This window comes from Talpa europaea, assembly GCF_964194135.1.
Source record: "Talpa europaea genome assembly, chromosome: 11".
Classification (NCBI taxonomy): Eukaryota; Metazoa; Chordata; class Mammalia; order Eulipotyphla; family Talpidae; genus Talpa; species Talpa europaea.
This window is the reverse complement of record NC_140078.1, coordinates 10,888,256-10,901,631: the sequence shown is the minus strand read 5'-3', so window position 1 is coordinate 10,901,631 and position 13,376 is coordinate 10,888,256. Positions and strand designations below refer to the sequence as shown.

At 51.0% G+C, this 13,376-nt stretch overlaps 1 protein-coding gene across 3 annotated transcripts in view; it reads left to right on the top strand.

The window, feature by feature from the left end:
• The window catches only part of TOX2 (TOX high mobility group box family member 2), a gene marked incomplete at both ends in the record, with an annotated part of 97,180 nt that extends 87,147 nt beyond the window's left edge, over window positions 1-10,033 (top strand). For 2 of the 3 annotated variants that reach the window (XM_084247136.1, XM_084247135.1), the window contains 6 exons: window positions 4,992-5,231; window positions 6,504-6,731; window positions 7,842-7,922; window positions 8,581-8,976; window positions 9,605-9,732; window positions 9,997-10,033. In XM_084247136.1, coding sequence (XP_084103262.1) covers window positions 4,992-5,231; window positions 6,504-6,731; window positions 7,842-7,922; window positions 8,581-8,976; window positions 9,605-9,732; window positions 9,997-10,033 — 1,110 coding nt within the window. The remainder of the gene's footprint in view (window positions 1-4,991; window positions 5,232-6,503; window positions 6,732-7,841; window positions 7,923-8,580; window positions 8,977-9,604; window positions 9,733-9,996) is intronic. The other variant, XM_084247137.1, reaches the window with a different exon arrangement.
• Window positions 10,034-13,376: the final 3,343 nt, after the last annotated feature.

The window sequence follows — 13,376 nt, the reverse complement described above, 5'->3', positions numbered from 1 at the left end:
AGACCCCGGGAGACTGAGAATAGACCATTCTCAGGAGACCTGGAACTAGGCAATGTCTTTGTTTAAAAACGGGAGAGACGTGCACATTTGATGCCATGGGATGCCGGCCACAGAGCAGGGAGACCAGTTGCCCTGATGGAGGGTGACTTAGGTGAGGCCCCTGGAAGCCCCGGTGGAGACAGGGGTTTGCAGGAAAGCTGTTGAGGGAGTGTGCTTGGGAGAAGGGGCTGCAGGAAGGGGGCGTCCACACGACAAGGCTTCAGCCCGATCACAAGAGACTCAGCGCCATCACAGCGGGAGGGGACTGGTCTTTAGTACCCCCATCTGCTGCAGGCTGGGTCATTGGGGCCTTGGGATGTCGTAGCCTTCTGGGGGACACAGCTCCCATTTGGCCACAAGCACATCTCTGAAGGGGCCAGCACCCCCAGCATGGTAGATGAGTGCCACGGCAAGGCACGGGGTTCTGGGTCAGGCCTCTGTGGTGGTTATGTCAGCGGCATCCTCAAATATCACGCCTCAAATGGGGGACATGGATTTCACTTTGGGGAGATTAGGACACATTTCCTAATGCCCTGGAAATTCTGGGATGCCTTGTGGCTGATGGGCCCATGTCTTGTTGGGTTATATCTATTAATGGTTATATATTATCTTTGTGTTGGGATCTGTCTCCCTAATTAACTTTAGGAACTTGAAGGGCCAGTGTTGGGGGGCTTTCTCATTCCCAGACTTAGCATTATGTTTGTCACAAAGCAAACATTCATGAAATGTCTAATAATTGTTTATTAAGAATATATTTGTGGGGCCTCCCTGGTGGCACAAGGGGTTAAGACACAACCTATGAAGCTCACCGCAGCCACAGCCGCTGCAGCACGAGTTCGATCTCTGGCTGGCCAGGGAGCTACCCACATGGGGCAGCAGACCTCTCCTGTCTCACCAGCTGCTCCCCTCAGCAGTGTATTTCAGTAGATCTGCCTGTTCTGTAGCCCACTCTGTCTCTGGTGAATCCTGTCACCCCCACAGCTTTGGCCTGTACCCCGGTTCTTGAATGCATAAATAAATCTTAAAAAAAAAGAATGTATTTGTAATGATGACAGGATAGGAGTGACCCAGAACCCTTCCCCCTTCCATGGAGACCCTAGACACAGCAGAGCCAAACTAGACATCACTCCCAGATCACATCCAGTTTGCTGTTCTATTTTTAAATATGTCCAGTAGGTCCAGCAAGCATTTTGCTTTTGTTGTGTGCAAGGTGCTGATCTAGGTATTAAGATCATGAAGAAAAATTGCTGGACAAATTGACAAAATCTTTAATTCTAAAAAAGGTCCATTCTGAAGACTCTACTTTAAGAAATGGGGAGAAACACTCATTCTTGACAAAGTTCGATGATAATGTATACCCATGTGATGAGAAAAAATTGAAATCAGGAAAGATTGCTTTCAGAAGAAATGTGTAATTATTAGATTTGAAAATGCAGTGAAAGCCGTGAACATGAGACAATCAAATAAGAACTGTGATCAGCTCAAGATTCTCTCTCAAATGCCAAGGAAGACGTTAAAGAGTTCAAGATGATGGCTGAAAAGATAAAAGATCCTGATGAGTCAATATGTGGTTAATGGGAAATTCTGGGGAAAAGGAAGACCCATCGAAAAGAGGCAATAATCAAAGACATAATAGTAGAAAATGTCACTTATCTGAAGAAAATGGAAAGGGTTTGGCTCAAAAGCGCCAAGTAACTACACAATTACATAACTACACAAATTAAATAACTATGTAAAAATAGCATCATGCAGATTTTTCTGATTTCAAAGCAGCTTTGGGGTAAGTCACTTAAAGCAGCAGCACAGTTGATTGAGAAATGGATGAAAATAGGTCCAGTATGAGCAACACGGTATAAAAGGCAGGTTTGTGAGCAGTGAAAACAGCAAAACCTTTAGTTAATATCTCCATCATTACCGTGGTTATGAAACTTAATGCAAATGAAAAATAATTATTGAAATATTTAATAAAAAATCATGAATCAATCATGGCAATCCGGAACAGCCCCTCACATAATTATCTGGGGGTGGGGGATAACTTTTAATATCTACTCTCTTAACAACTTTCAAGTATATAACAAAAAAATATTAACTCTAGTCCCCAGGCTGTGCACAAGGTCTCCAGAATGCATACCTCATGCAGCTGGAAGTGTGTGCCTTACACGCCGGGCTTCATTGCCCCCACCCCTGACCTCCAGAAACCACTGTTCTCTCTATGTCTTTGAGTTTGGTATTTTTAGATCCCACGTATGAGTGAGAACATACAGCATTTGTCTTTATTTCACTTAGCATGATACCAGAGGTCAACATTTATAGTGTGGAAAGCAAAATTTAATTAAGAGTTAAGCAATTTAATTAATGATCAGGGGAGATGTTGAATTGATTTTAGTATAAAAACTGGTTCTTTGAATGAAGAGTTAAAATATATAAACTTCTGAGAAGGAACATTTTGAAATGCAACATGCTTTATACACTATTACAATTGTGTATGGGGTTTTAACATTGGAAACCTTAGAATATTGTAAAAAAATACGATAATAGTATCCCAGGTATATGCTATTAGCATGAAAATCTGAATGAAGTAGATACTCTTCTGAATATTTATATATATGTATGTATGTATATATGTATAGTTTACCAAAATTAACTCAAGAGACTGTGGAAACTAAAATAGACCTGTTAACCATGGAAAATGTGAAAATCAGTCTTTCAGAAAGCTCTGTGCCTCAGGTGGTTTTATCTCTGGTTTCATTCATTTCTCTCAGGAATAGGTAGATTTCTGTGTGATTTATACTGTTTCAGGGCATAATTAAAAAAGGGGAGCATCTCAGTTCTTTTTCTGAAGTTGACAGTAACACAAACACCAACATTTAACAAAGGTAACCCTAAAAAATGGGAATGAAGAGAAATATAAAGAAGAGATTTCCTCAGAAATGAAGGTATGCCAGACAATTTCACACAGGGAAGGATCTCAGACTCCACTGGATTCTAGCCAAAAAGAAAAAATGAGACACTTTATAGTTATTAAAGCAACCCAAAGTGAAGCTGTAATTGGTAGTTTTCTTTTTGTAATGAAAACCAACTCCAGTTCCCGCAGCAAACATGTTAAGCATTAAGGAGAGATTTTGATAGGACCAGAAGAATTGTGGACAACCTAGGCAAGACAAAAAGTAAGAAAGGAATCAAAATAATATAGTCACCACTGATGGGATAGATGAATGCTGCACTATTAGATTAATCTGCAAACACTTTTACCTGTATGTACTATGGAATAGGTGCAAAATTTAAATGTATTTGGGTCCCAAAGGAAGCTTACTAAATTCTCAAAAGTGCAAATAATACAGATCCTATTCTTTTGTCACTTTTGGTACTAGAAATCAGTAGTGAAAAGAAAAGAAACAAAAAACAACCTCTTAGAAAATTTAAAACTCAGGCCTCCCCTGGTGGCGCAGCGGTTGAGTGCTGGGCTGCGAAGATTCCCGCAGCCTCTGCAGCGCCGGTTCGATCCCCAGCCGCCGGCAAGGGTCCAACATGGTGTGCAGACCTCTCCTGCTGCCTGCTGCTCTCCTCAGCAGTGTCCTTCGTCAGTCTGCCTGTTCTGTTCCCCGCTCTGGCTCTGGTGAATTCTCTCACCCTCCTGTGCTGTACCCAGAGCTTATATAAATAAATAAATAAATAAATATATTTTTTTTTTTAAAAAAGAAAATTTAAAACTCTTTTTAACTATTCTCAGATCAAAGGGGAAATTAAAGCTAAAATTAGAATTTAAAAAAAACAATAATGGAAATCTTACATGAGGAATGTTAAGGTTAAGCTAGGGAAAAGGCATAGCATTACACATATTTTACTAAAAATTAAGAATGAAAACAATGAATTAAAGATACAACTCAAAATTGAAGAAGCAACAATAATATTTAAAAATCAGTAGAAGTGATTAATAAAGATAAACTTAGATACTAAATAATTAGAAAACTGAAAAGTAATATAAGTTGTAAAGAAGTTTGAGATTTGATTCTTTTGAGGAGAAAAAAAAAATCCCACATAATAAAATTAGAAAATCTATGAACTTGCCTATTGAAGTAAAACACAGTTACTTGACATTAGATATTAGAAAGGAAAAATAACAACAGATGCAGAAGAAATTAAAATAAGCAAATTGGTATGCTTTACCGAGCAGTGTGTGTGTGTAAACATAATGTTTAGGTGGAAAGTACACACTATTCTAAATCTGTATTTAGTATGGGTAGTGCCTGTATATAAAAATCAATAGTTGTTTTCTTAATATCCAAAAATAACCACTTAGAAAATATCATGAGGAATATTTAATAAGAAAACTCCACTGACCTATTGGAAGAAAAGTAATTGATTAAAGGATTTATTTACTATGCATTTAACAAATCCATATATAATACAGAACTTGCTAAGTGGCAAGCATCTTAATTGTTAGCAACTCTAGAGAGTAGGGTTAATTAATACCTGGGTTTTTCAAGTGAAGAAACTGAGGCACAGAGAGGTTAAGTAACTTGGTCAAAGTCACCCAGCACATTAGTGTCAAAAGCAGGACTCAAAAAGCGGTTGGCGTCCAGCATCTGTGCTCTTTGCTGCTGCATAGTCACTAACTGTCCCAGGAGCGGAGACTCAGCACTAAGTGATCTATTCACAGCTGGACTGAGCTGTCTGGCAAGGGCCGAAAGGCTGACCGACTGTCCAGGAGGAGTGTTAACAGAATGGCAAACTGTCAAGGAGCCATAGGCCCCCAGAGGGGCACCAGATTGTGCAAACATCAGAGGCAAGGCATGCGCCTGTCAGGGATCTGTGGGGAAGCCACAGCTGGGAGTGGAGCCACCCTGTGCTCACTTCTCATCTGCATGCCTCTCCTCTGGATGCCATGTGCAGATGTGATGTTGTGGCTGGGCAGGTCCTTGCTCACTCAAAAATGCCCTGTCCTCTCTTAGATCCAGGAGATGGTCCACTCGGAGGTTGCTGCCTATGACTCCGGCCGGCCAGGACCCCTGCTAGGCCGCCCAGCCATGCTGGCCAGCCACATGAGTGCCCTCAGCCAGTCCCAGCTCATCTCTCAGATGGGCATCCGGAGCAGCATCGCCCACAGCTCCCCGTCACCCCCAGGAAGCAAGTCAGCAACCCCATCTCCCTCCAGCTCAACTCAGGAGGAGGAGTCAGAAGCCCATTTCAAGGTATGTAGGGGTGGAGACAAAAATAGCCTAAGCTGGCCTCCCATCAGCCCCAAATGCGCACCACCTACCTCTAGAAAATACTACAAGAGATAACTTTATCCTCTGCTGGAAAACAAGAAGGGAGAAAATCAGCAGGTGGACCAGGGACCGGGGCCAGAACACCTGTTCAGTGAAACGGCCCCTCTCCGTCAGGGTCTTCGCTGCAAGATCCAGGGTTTTGGACCAAAGTCTGGTCCCTTCACGAGCTGAGGGTGCTATCACTGAGCCACAAGGTCATGGCCAGCATTCCCAGGCCCGCCCCCCTTATCCTGTAAGCCCTAAGCCAGGTGCTCACAGGATTGGGGTCCTGGAGGCTCACTGCTCCAGAGCCAGGTATCCAGAATGAGATCACGGGGAGACAGTCACAGTAACATCACTCCCACCCAATAACTTCCCAGAGACCCAGGGACAAAGCCACCTTCCCCAAAGTTGCACCCCTAAAAAGTGGAAGAGTCAGACCTTTTAAAATCAAGGGTAATCTTGGGGGATTATCTGTGATTGCATGAGGGGAGGGCTATCAAGAATATATATATGCCAAACAAAGCACACCTCCTTCCAGTGGCATCCCACGGCATGGTGTAACAGGCTCACGCAGGAGTAACCTGATTCTCTGGGAGAATGAACCTTGGTTTTGATTCATTATTGATTAGGGGATTTCACGCTCTGTCAAGGTAGATGTTAACTTGGAGAAAAAAGGTGCCAGAGATGTGAATAATTTTGATCTGATCATGAGGCAAATTAATGTTTCCCTGTGGACATGCAAATGTCATCTCGAGTTGACTCATGTTAAGTAGGAAAGATGAAAAGCCCCAGAGGCGACGGGCGGTCTTACTGCTCCCTAGAGCACTAGCCACTTCCCCTCGCTCATGTATTTCTTTGAATTAACTTTATCATTAATGAGTTCAGCAAAAAACTCAGGGCTCCCACCCAGGGCACGCGTGTGTGTGCATGTGCTCAGGCGCATGTGTGTGCATGTGTGTGCATGTGTGTATGTGTGCCTGCGCGCACATGTGTCCAGTGCCTCCCCCACTTAGGTGTTGGTCCAATGGTGTCACCTAGCTGCCCATCAGGGGGCCGGGGGTGGCGGCCTGCCAACCCCATCGACTGTCCCCGTGAGCAGATTGAACAGGCACGGGGCAGCCTGCAGAGAAAGCCCCGCTCTGCCAGAGGCTGATTGGTGCCTTTGGCTGGAGGCCCTGGGCTGTGCTTTTCTGACTCTCCTCACCCGGGCAGATCTCTGGAGAGAAGAGACCCTCCACCGACCCAGGGAAAAAGGCCAAGAACCCAAAGAAGAAGAAGAAGAAGGACCCAAATGAGCCACAGAAGCCCGTGTCAGCCTATGCGCTCTTCTTCAGAGACACTCAAGCTGCCATCAAGGGGCAGAATCCCAGTGCCACCTTTGGGGATGTGTCCAAAATCGTGGCCTCCATGTGGGACAGCTTGGGAGAGGAGCAGAAGCAGGTGAGTCTCCTTCCCTTTCTGGGCTGTTCCCTAGGGCTTTGAAGACCCAGAACCAATAACCATCTTTGAAGGTTTGAAACCAGGGCTGGCCTCTGGAACTAGAGACTTGCGGAGGTCTTATTGTGCTTGGATTGTCCTGCCACAAGCTAGAAAGTTAGGTCCCTTCCAGTTCTGCTGTTTTCTACTAGCAACTTAACTGGACCCCTGCTTCCTCAAACATCTCCATCCATCTTATCTCCCCAACTCTTAAAAGTTTGGAGTTCAGGTCAGAGCTTCCTATTCCATTGACGATGTGCCTCTGGCTCCCCTTGAGGACCTGCATGAGGAAGAGGGAGCAGCATGTAACTGGTAAATACCAGTAACCAGCTGTGTGACCTTGGACTGATCACCTAACCTCTCTGAGCCTCAAATATCCTGCCTATGATAGAGATACTGGCTACTATTCCCTGAGTCTGGGTCTGTGCTGGGCTCTCCCTCTTTATCACTCAATTTTTACTGAGCCCTCGGAGAAGCCATAGGCTCCGACTTGGACAGGAGGAGATGGACACTGGCACCCAGAAGCTAGGTGACTTGCTTGAGGGCACCATGGTGAGCCAGGGAGGATTGGGGATTTGAACTCTGATCTGTGGAACCAGGAGGCTCACCAGGGAGGCATAAACATTCCAGTAAGCAGGCAGCGACTGTGAAATCACAGCTGGAACTGTGCCAAGGGCCAGGGGAGCATGTGGCACCTGACAGTGAAAAGAGACCAAGGACCAGGTCTGCAGGGGACACCTGAAATGGGGGCGGGGGTTCCTGGCACAGGAGCCAAAACTAGAAGGGCCTGGAGAGCCCTGAATGGAGACTTGGACAGCCAATGGTGGTCAGGAGGGTCCACCAGCAGTGCTTGGTGGTGGGATCTGGAGCCCAGGCAGGTGAGACATGTTGCCCAAGGGCACCAGCAATGTGGCTGAGGACCTGGGCTCTCCTTGGCCTCCGTCCCCCTGTGCTGTGCTCCCAGCGCCCTGCTCCTGCTCCCGGGGGCCTGCTCACCATGCCGGGCTCCCTCCCACCCCAGGCCACATCTCCTCTGTGATGTTCCCAGCATTGCCTGTGTCTTGGATCTTTCAGGCCTACAAGAGGAAGACTGAGGCGGCGAAGAAGGAATATCTGAAGGCTCTGGCTGCCTACCGGGCTAGCCTGGTCTCCAAGGTGAGGCCTGGAATCCCTGGACACACCCCTGGTCTTGGGGGGAGGACTTGAGGGAAGGAGCAAGGAGGCCTCTTGGAATGGTCAACCCCATGGTCTGGGAGAGAGTGGGTGAGACCATGTGACCACTTCTCCAGAACATCTACCATGTGCTCGGCTCGTGCAGCTACCTTCCATGCATCTCATTTCATTTAGTTCCTCCAGCAAGAACTCAACACTCAAAGGGGTTAAGCAACAAGCCTAAAATTCCTCAGGTCGTTAAGTGGCTGTGCTGGGATTCAAACCCAGTTTTGCCCGCCATCAAATGTGCCCTTCCACTCCAGACTATACCAGCCTCTCAGGAAATTCAGCATGTGACAGATGTGTGATCCAAGTGGGGGCCAGGGACGTAGCCCTGGGAGCTGTTACAGAGGACGTGGCATCTGCGTTGGCCATACAGGACCAAGCAAACTGGGTGGAGGGAATAGCACATGCAAAGGCACAGAGGCTGGGGAGGAGCATAGACAGAGAATGGCCCAGTTGTCTTGGGTGAGGCTGAGGAGCTGGGTTTCCCTAGAAAGTCAGCCCAGGGCCAAGTCTGTGGGTTACAGAACTGCCAGTCTCTTGGCCCAATCCTGGTTCATTGATCTTCTCCAGAGTGATGGTGTCTGTCTCCTTCCAGAGCTCTCCAGACCAGGGTGAGACCAAGAGCACACAGGCCAACCCGCCAGCCAAAATGCTCCCTCCCAAGCAGCCCATGTACGCCATGCCAGGCCTGGCTTCCTTCCTGACGCCGTCCGACCTGCAGGCCTTCCGCAGCGGGGCCTCTCCCGCCAGCCTGGCCAGGACACTGGGCTCCAAATCGCTGCTGCCCGGCCTCAGCGCATCCCCACCACCGCCCCCCGCCTTCCCGCTCAGCCCCCCTCTGCACCAGCAGCTGCCACTGCCCCCCCACGCACAGGGCGCCCTCCTCAGTCCCCCTGTTAGCATGTCCCCGGCCCCCCAGCCTCCGGTCCTGCCCACCCCCATGGCACTCCAGGTGCAGCTGGCGATGAGCCCCTCGCCTCCAGGGCCCCAGGTAAGCCGGGTGAGTAGGAAGACGCCCTTCCGGGGACCCTTGGAGAGAGGAGGCAGCTGGGGATTTCGGATACTGGTCTTGCCAGTTAGCAATGTCTGGCCTCTGAGTTACCATATCTAGGAAAAGGGCACCTTAAGGTGTCCTGGCGGCGGTGCAGGGCTGACAAGGTGACAGAGCTGCTGCCGATGCCCGGGCTCCGCAGGCCCTCTGCTCACCCTGGGCCCACCTCTGCTCGCTGGCGGAGGGGCAAGGCCACTGCAGCATCGGCCAGCTTAGCCCCTGCCCCCGGCTCTCCCCTAAGCCCTTGAGACCTCACCCCGTTGACTGAGCACAGAGACTGGGATGACTGGCCTGGTTCCCATCCAGCCCAGTGTCCCTCGTACAGGTTGGGAAACTGAGGCCAAGAAAAGGAAAAACCCTAAAGGCAAAATCCTGCACCCCTGAGTCAGCTCAGACAAGGCAGAAGTGTTCAAAATACGCTTCCCTGGCGGGGTGGGGGGGTGTTGGAGGGGGCAGGTAGAGGCCAGGTGGAGTCTGAGCAGGAGGAAGTGTGTGTTGATGCCCCAGGCCCCTCAGCTGCCCCAGCCGGCTCCCTCCTCGGCTCACCACCAGCCCTCCCACTTGGCAGGACTTCCCTCACCTCTCCGAGTTCCCCAGTGGCTCAGGATCCCGCTCCCCAGGCCCACCCAACCCCTCGAGCAGCGGAGACTGGGACAGCAGCTACCCCAGCGGGGAGTGCGGCATCAGCACTTGCAGGTCAGTCCCTCTGTGGCGCTGCCCTCGTCCTGCCCACGCGGAGTGGGGACGTGTGACGCGGGAGGGGAAGGTGGGAGCGAGGGACGGGGTGCCCCGCAGACCCCTGGGCAGTCAGGTGGGGACCAGCACCTGTCCCTCGTCATCCTCACAGGAGCTACCGATGCCAGGATGGGGGTGAAGGGCTACAGAGCAGGGGACCCGGGTGCCCGCCGTGTCTGGGTGAGGTCACCTCAGCTCTGACGGCACCTCCTTTCTCCCCCGCAGCCTGCTCCCCAGGGATAAATCTCTCTACCTCACCTAATCCCGCCTCCCTCTCCTCCCTGAGGCTTGCGGGAAGGGAGCTGCTCCGAGCCGGAAGGACCTAAGCAGAAGAGGCTTTGGCAGGAAGCAGGGTGACCGAGCACCAGAGCAGTCACACTCCAGCGCCCAGGGCCGAGTCTGTCCCTCCACCTCCCGCCAGACTCTGCAGAGGCCGCCCGCCGCCCGCCGCCCGCCGCCCGCCCAAAGAACCTGCAGGAACCTTCTGCCCCCAACCGCTTGCTCCAGGGTGACGGCGGACCCCGCTCCTGTCCCTGCACACCGAACCCCCTGTCTGGACGTCCGGCCCCAGCCCAGGCTCGCGGGCTTGTCCCCGGAGGGGTCACTGCCCAACAGAAATGCGCCCCAGGAGCTCGGGGCTCGGGCCAGCCCGGCGCAGGGGGGCGCCTCCGGCCGTCCAGGGTGCGTCGAGGGTGGCACCTCCCAGCGGGTGGCTCCGTGTAAGTAGTTGACTAAGTGTTTTAGAACCGTGCTGGAGACTTCTGTGAGATGATTCTGTGGGGGGGAAGAAAAGTAGTTTCCCTTAAGGTAAAAAGCGTTTTCTATGACCCTTAGCACATGTTTTTTAAGTTTTATCTGAAGGGAGACACGCACAGAAGACGCGGCCGCCCCGGCCCCCGCCTGCCCCGCAGGCCCGGCCAGGGGCGGCTGCGCGCGGGGCTTCACGCTTCTCCTCGCCGACCTCGTGTCCATCTATTTAAAATGGCCAGCGGTGACGTCTGTCTATTTATGAACTCGACTTGAGGACAGAGACGCGGCGTGTCACGCAGTGCGCGTGCTTTCGGGGTCGGGTTTGGGTTCGGGTCCTTCATGTGGTTTGCCGCTGTCTCCCGCCCCGGCCAATGTCTGTCTCGGTGCCCCGTGCTTCTCTCCGATTTCTTTGTAATAAAACCTGGAAAAAGTTGCAAACCAGTGCTCCTCGTCTTCTGCTTGGCTGAGCAGACCTTCCAGAGCGCTGCTTGGTGCTGGGTTTGCCAGGACAGAACCCCTGATGTCAGGGCCAGGCTAAGTCTCAGCTGAGGGTGTGGGTGGGTGGGGGGTGCCCCGGCCCCAGTTTGGCCACCTACGGACATGGATGATAGTGACGCAAGGGCTCCTGGGAGGATTAGGGTGCTGGCACCCCAGGGAGCACTCACCAGCTGCTGGGAGCTCCTCCCCACCAGTCGCCAGTGGGACCTCTGTCCTCCGGAAGCTCAACATCTGCTGGAGTTGAGAGCTGGGTTCAGGGTGCAGAGGCTTGGGGGGGCGTGGGGGATGCCTACACCTGAGTGGAGAAAGCATCCTAGACATGGGACTCCCAACCACGCACCCCAACAGAGGTGAGGTAGTAATGTGGACACCCCCACTTTTCAAAAGCTTGTGTCACCCCATTTTGCTTTTATGCAAGTTCCCGTCTTGGCTTTACCAAAAGAAGCACGAAGAGGATCTTCATTTTTAGGACAAAAGAAGCAAAAGTCGTATTCAGGGTGGGTTTTGCAGCAGCTCCTTCTGGAGGCAGCAGATCCCTGAGCAGAGAACGCCCTGGCCAGCCCCCCGGGAAGGCCTTGCCACTGTCTTCATGCTGTTCCTGCTCCCGCCATGCGTCCGTGTGATTTTGGCTTTTGTGTGATTTTGGCATTATTGGGTAGGTTATTTGTTGGTTCTTTTGTTTCCCTCCTGTCCCTTCTGGGAAGGCTCAGAAATGTTCCATGGTGAACAATGGGAAGAACTTGACTTTAGGCCACTGCAGTTTGTGAGGAGTTCACAGGGACACTGCTCGGGACAGCAGGGAAGACCTGCGCTTAAGAAGGGAAAAAAACAAAGGCGAGCCAGTGGTGCTAAGAACGCCAAGGTAAAATGAAAACAAAAACGTAATTACTGGGGAAAAAAAAAAAGAAAGAAAAAAGCAATATGAAATTTTACATTATTTCCACTCCTATCTTTAAAAGCAGAAGAGGATAACATAGTCCATGGCCATATTAATAAAATACCTTGAAATCAAAGAAAGGTCATAATTATGTGACTATTTCAGCTGCATCTGGAAAAACAGCTGCCTGGGGGGAGGCGCTGTGGGCAGGCTGCAGGTGCCCGCCCTGCGCCAGGTGCGCGGCCGGCAGGGAGCCCGCGTTCCTCTTGCCCTCGGTCTCAGGGCCCGGTGTGGCTTCTCTGAGAGCTGCTCTTTGCCGGAGGGCATTTGTAATCCACTTTGGAGAAAGAAAAAAAGAAAAGCAGCTAAACAAACCCAGCAGCGTGCTGCCGTGTCAGTGGCATCCTCGAGATGCACGGCATAAATATTTCATGTGGTTACAATTTCCTTTCCGACGTGGAGCTTGTCAGTAACCGGGCGATGACTTAGACAGTTTAATATTTGACTCTCGCTTCTCCATTTGAGTAAACGGCATCCCTGGGATCCGCGCAGACAGCCGAGCGAGCCAGGCCATCAGGTTCTTGCTTCTGAGGGGACGCTCGCATCTGTGCACGGCCCCTCCGTGGCTGCACCAGGAACTCGGGAGTCTGCAAAGTGTCCACATGCCAGGGCTGGCCTCCCAGCTGCAAGGACACGGGGCAGAGAGGAAATACCCCACCTGCAGGTACCTGAGGTCGGTAGTGGGTGTGTCCTGTGGCGCTGGAGAGCAGAGACAGAGTGAATGGTGAAAGGCACCTGCCAAAATGCACGGTCTGAGAAGACTGGTTTCAGGATCGTGGGCTGCACGATGCCAAGTGTAGTGTAGGCCCTTGGTGCCCGCCCAGATCCCTCTATTAGCAATGCCCAACCCCCAGCTCTGAGTGTTGGCTGCTCACTATTCAGAGCTGCCCCTTTGTCCCTGTAATTGCTCATCCCCAGGAGGTGAAGCCTCATTCCCCAGAGCTGCCCTCAGCTAATGACCAAAGAGTGGAGCCGCCAACTCTGTGGTACCCTTGATGCTCCAGAGCTCCCTGCAGGCAGGGCTCCTTGCAGCAAGTATCCTTGTGAGCTCCTTCCCCAGCCTGCCTGTTGCCCTCCGCCCCCCGGAGAGCAGCCTCCTGATAGGTCACCTGACCTGGAATCCCCATGTAGAGCTCGATTTCTAGGGAAACAGCCCTGTGGTACAGGCTGCACACAGTGGGGCCGTACAGCAATGTCTGGAGCTCGTTCCCTGCCCTGGCCCTACCTGCACTGCGGGACTCTCAGCCCTGAAACCTACCGAGCTGCAGCAGGGGTGGAGGCTCCCATGCGTTCACAAAGAAGTCCTCTCCCCAGGAAGTAGCATCGCTGCTGCGTTCCTTCTATTGTGTCCTGAGATAACAAGACACCTCCCACGGAGCCACCACTGATCCCGTGCCAGAGCTGTTGTAAAAGCAGAGGC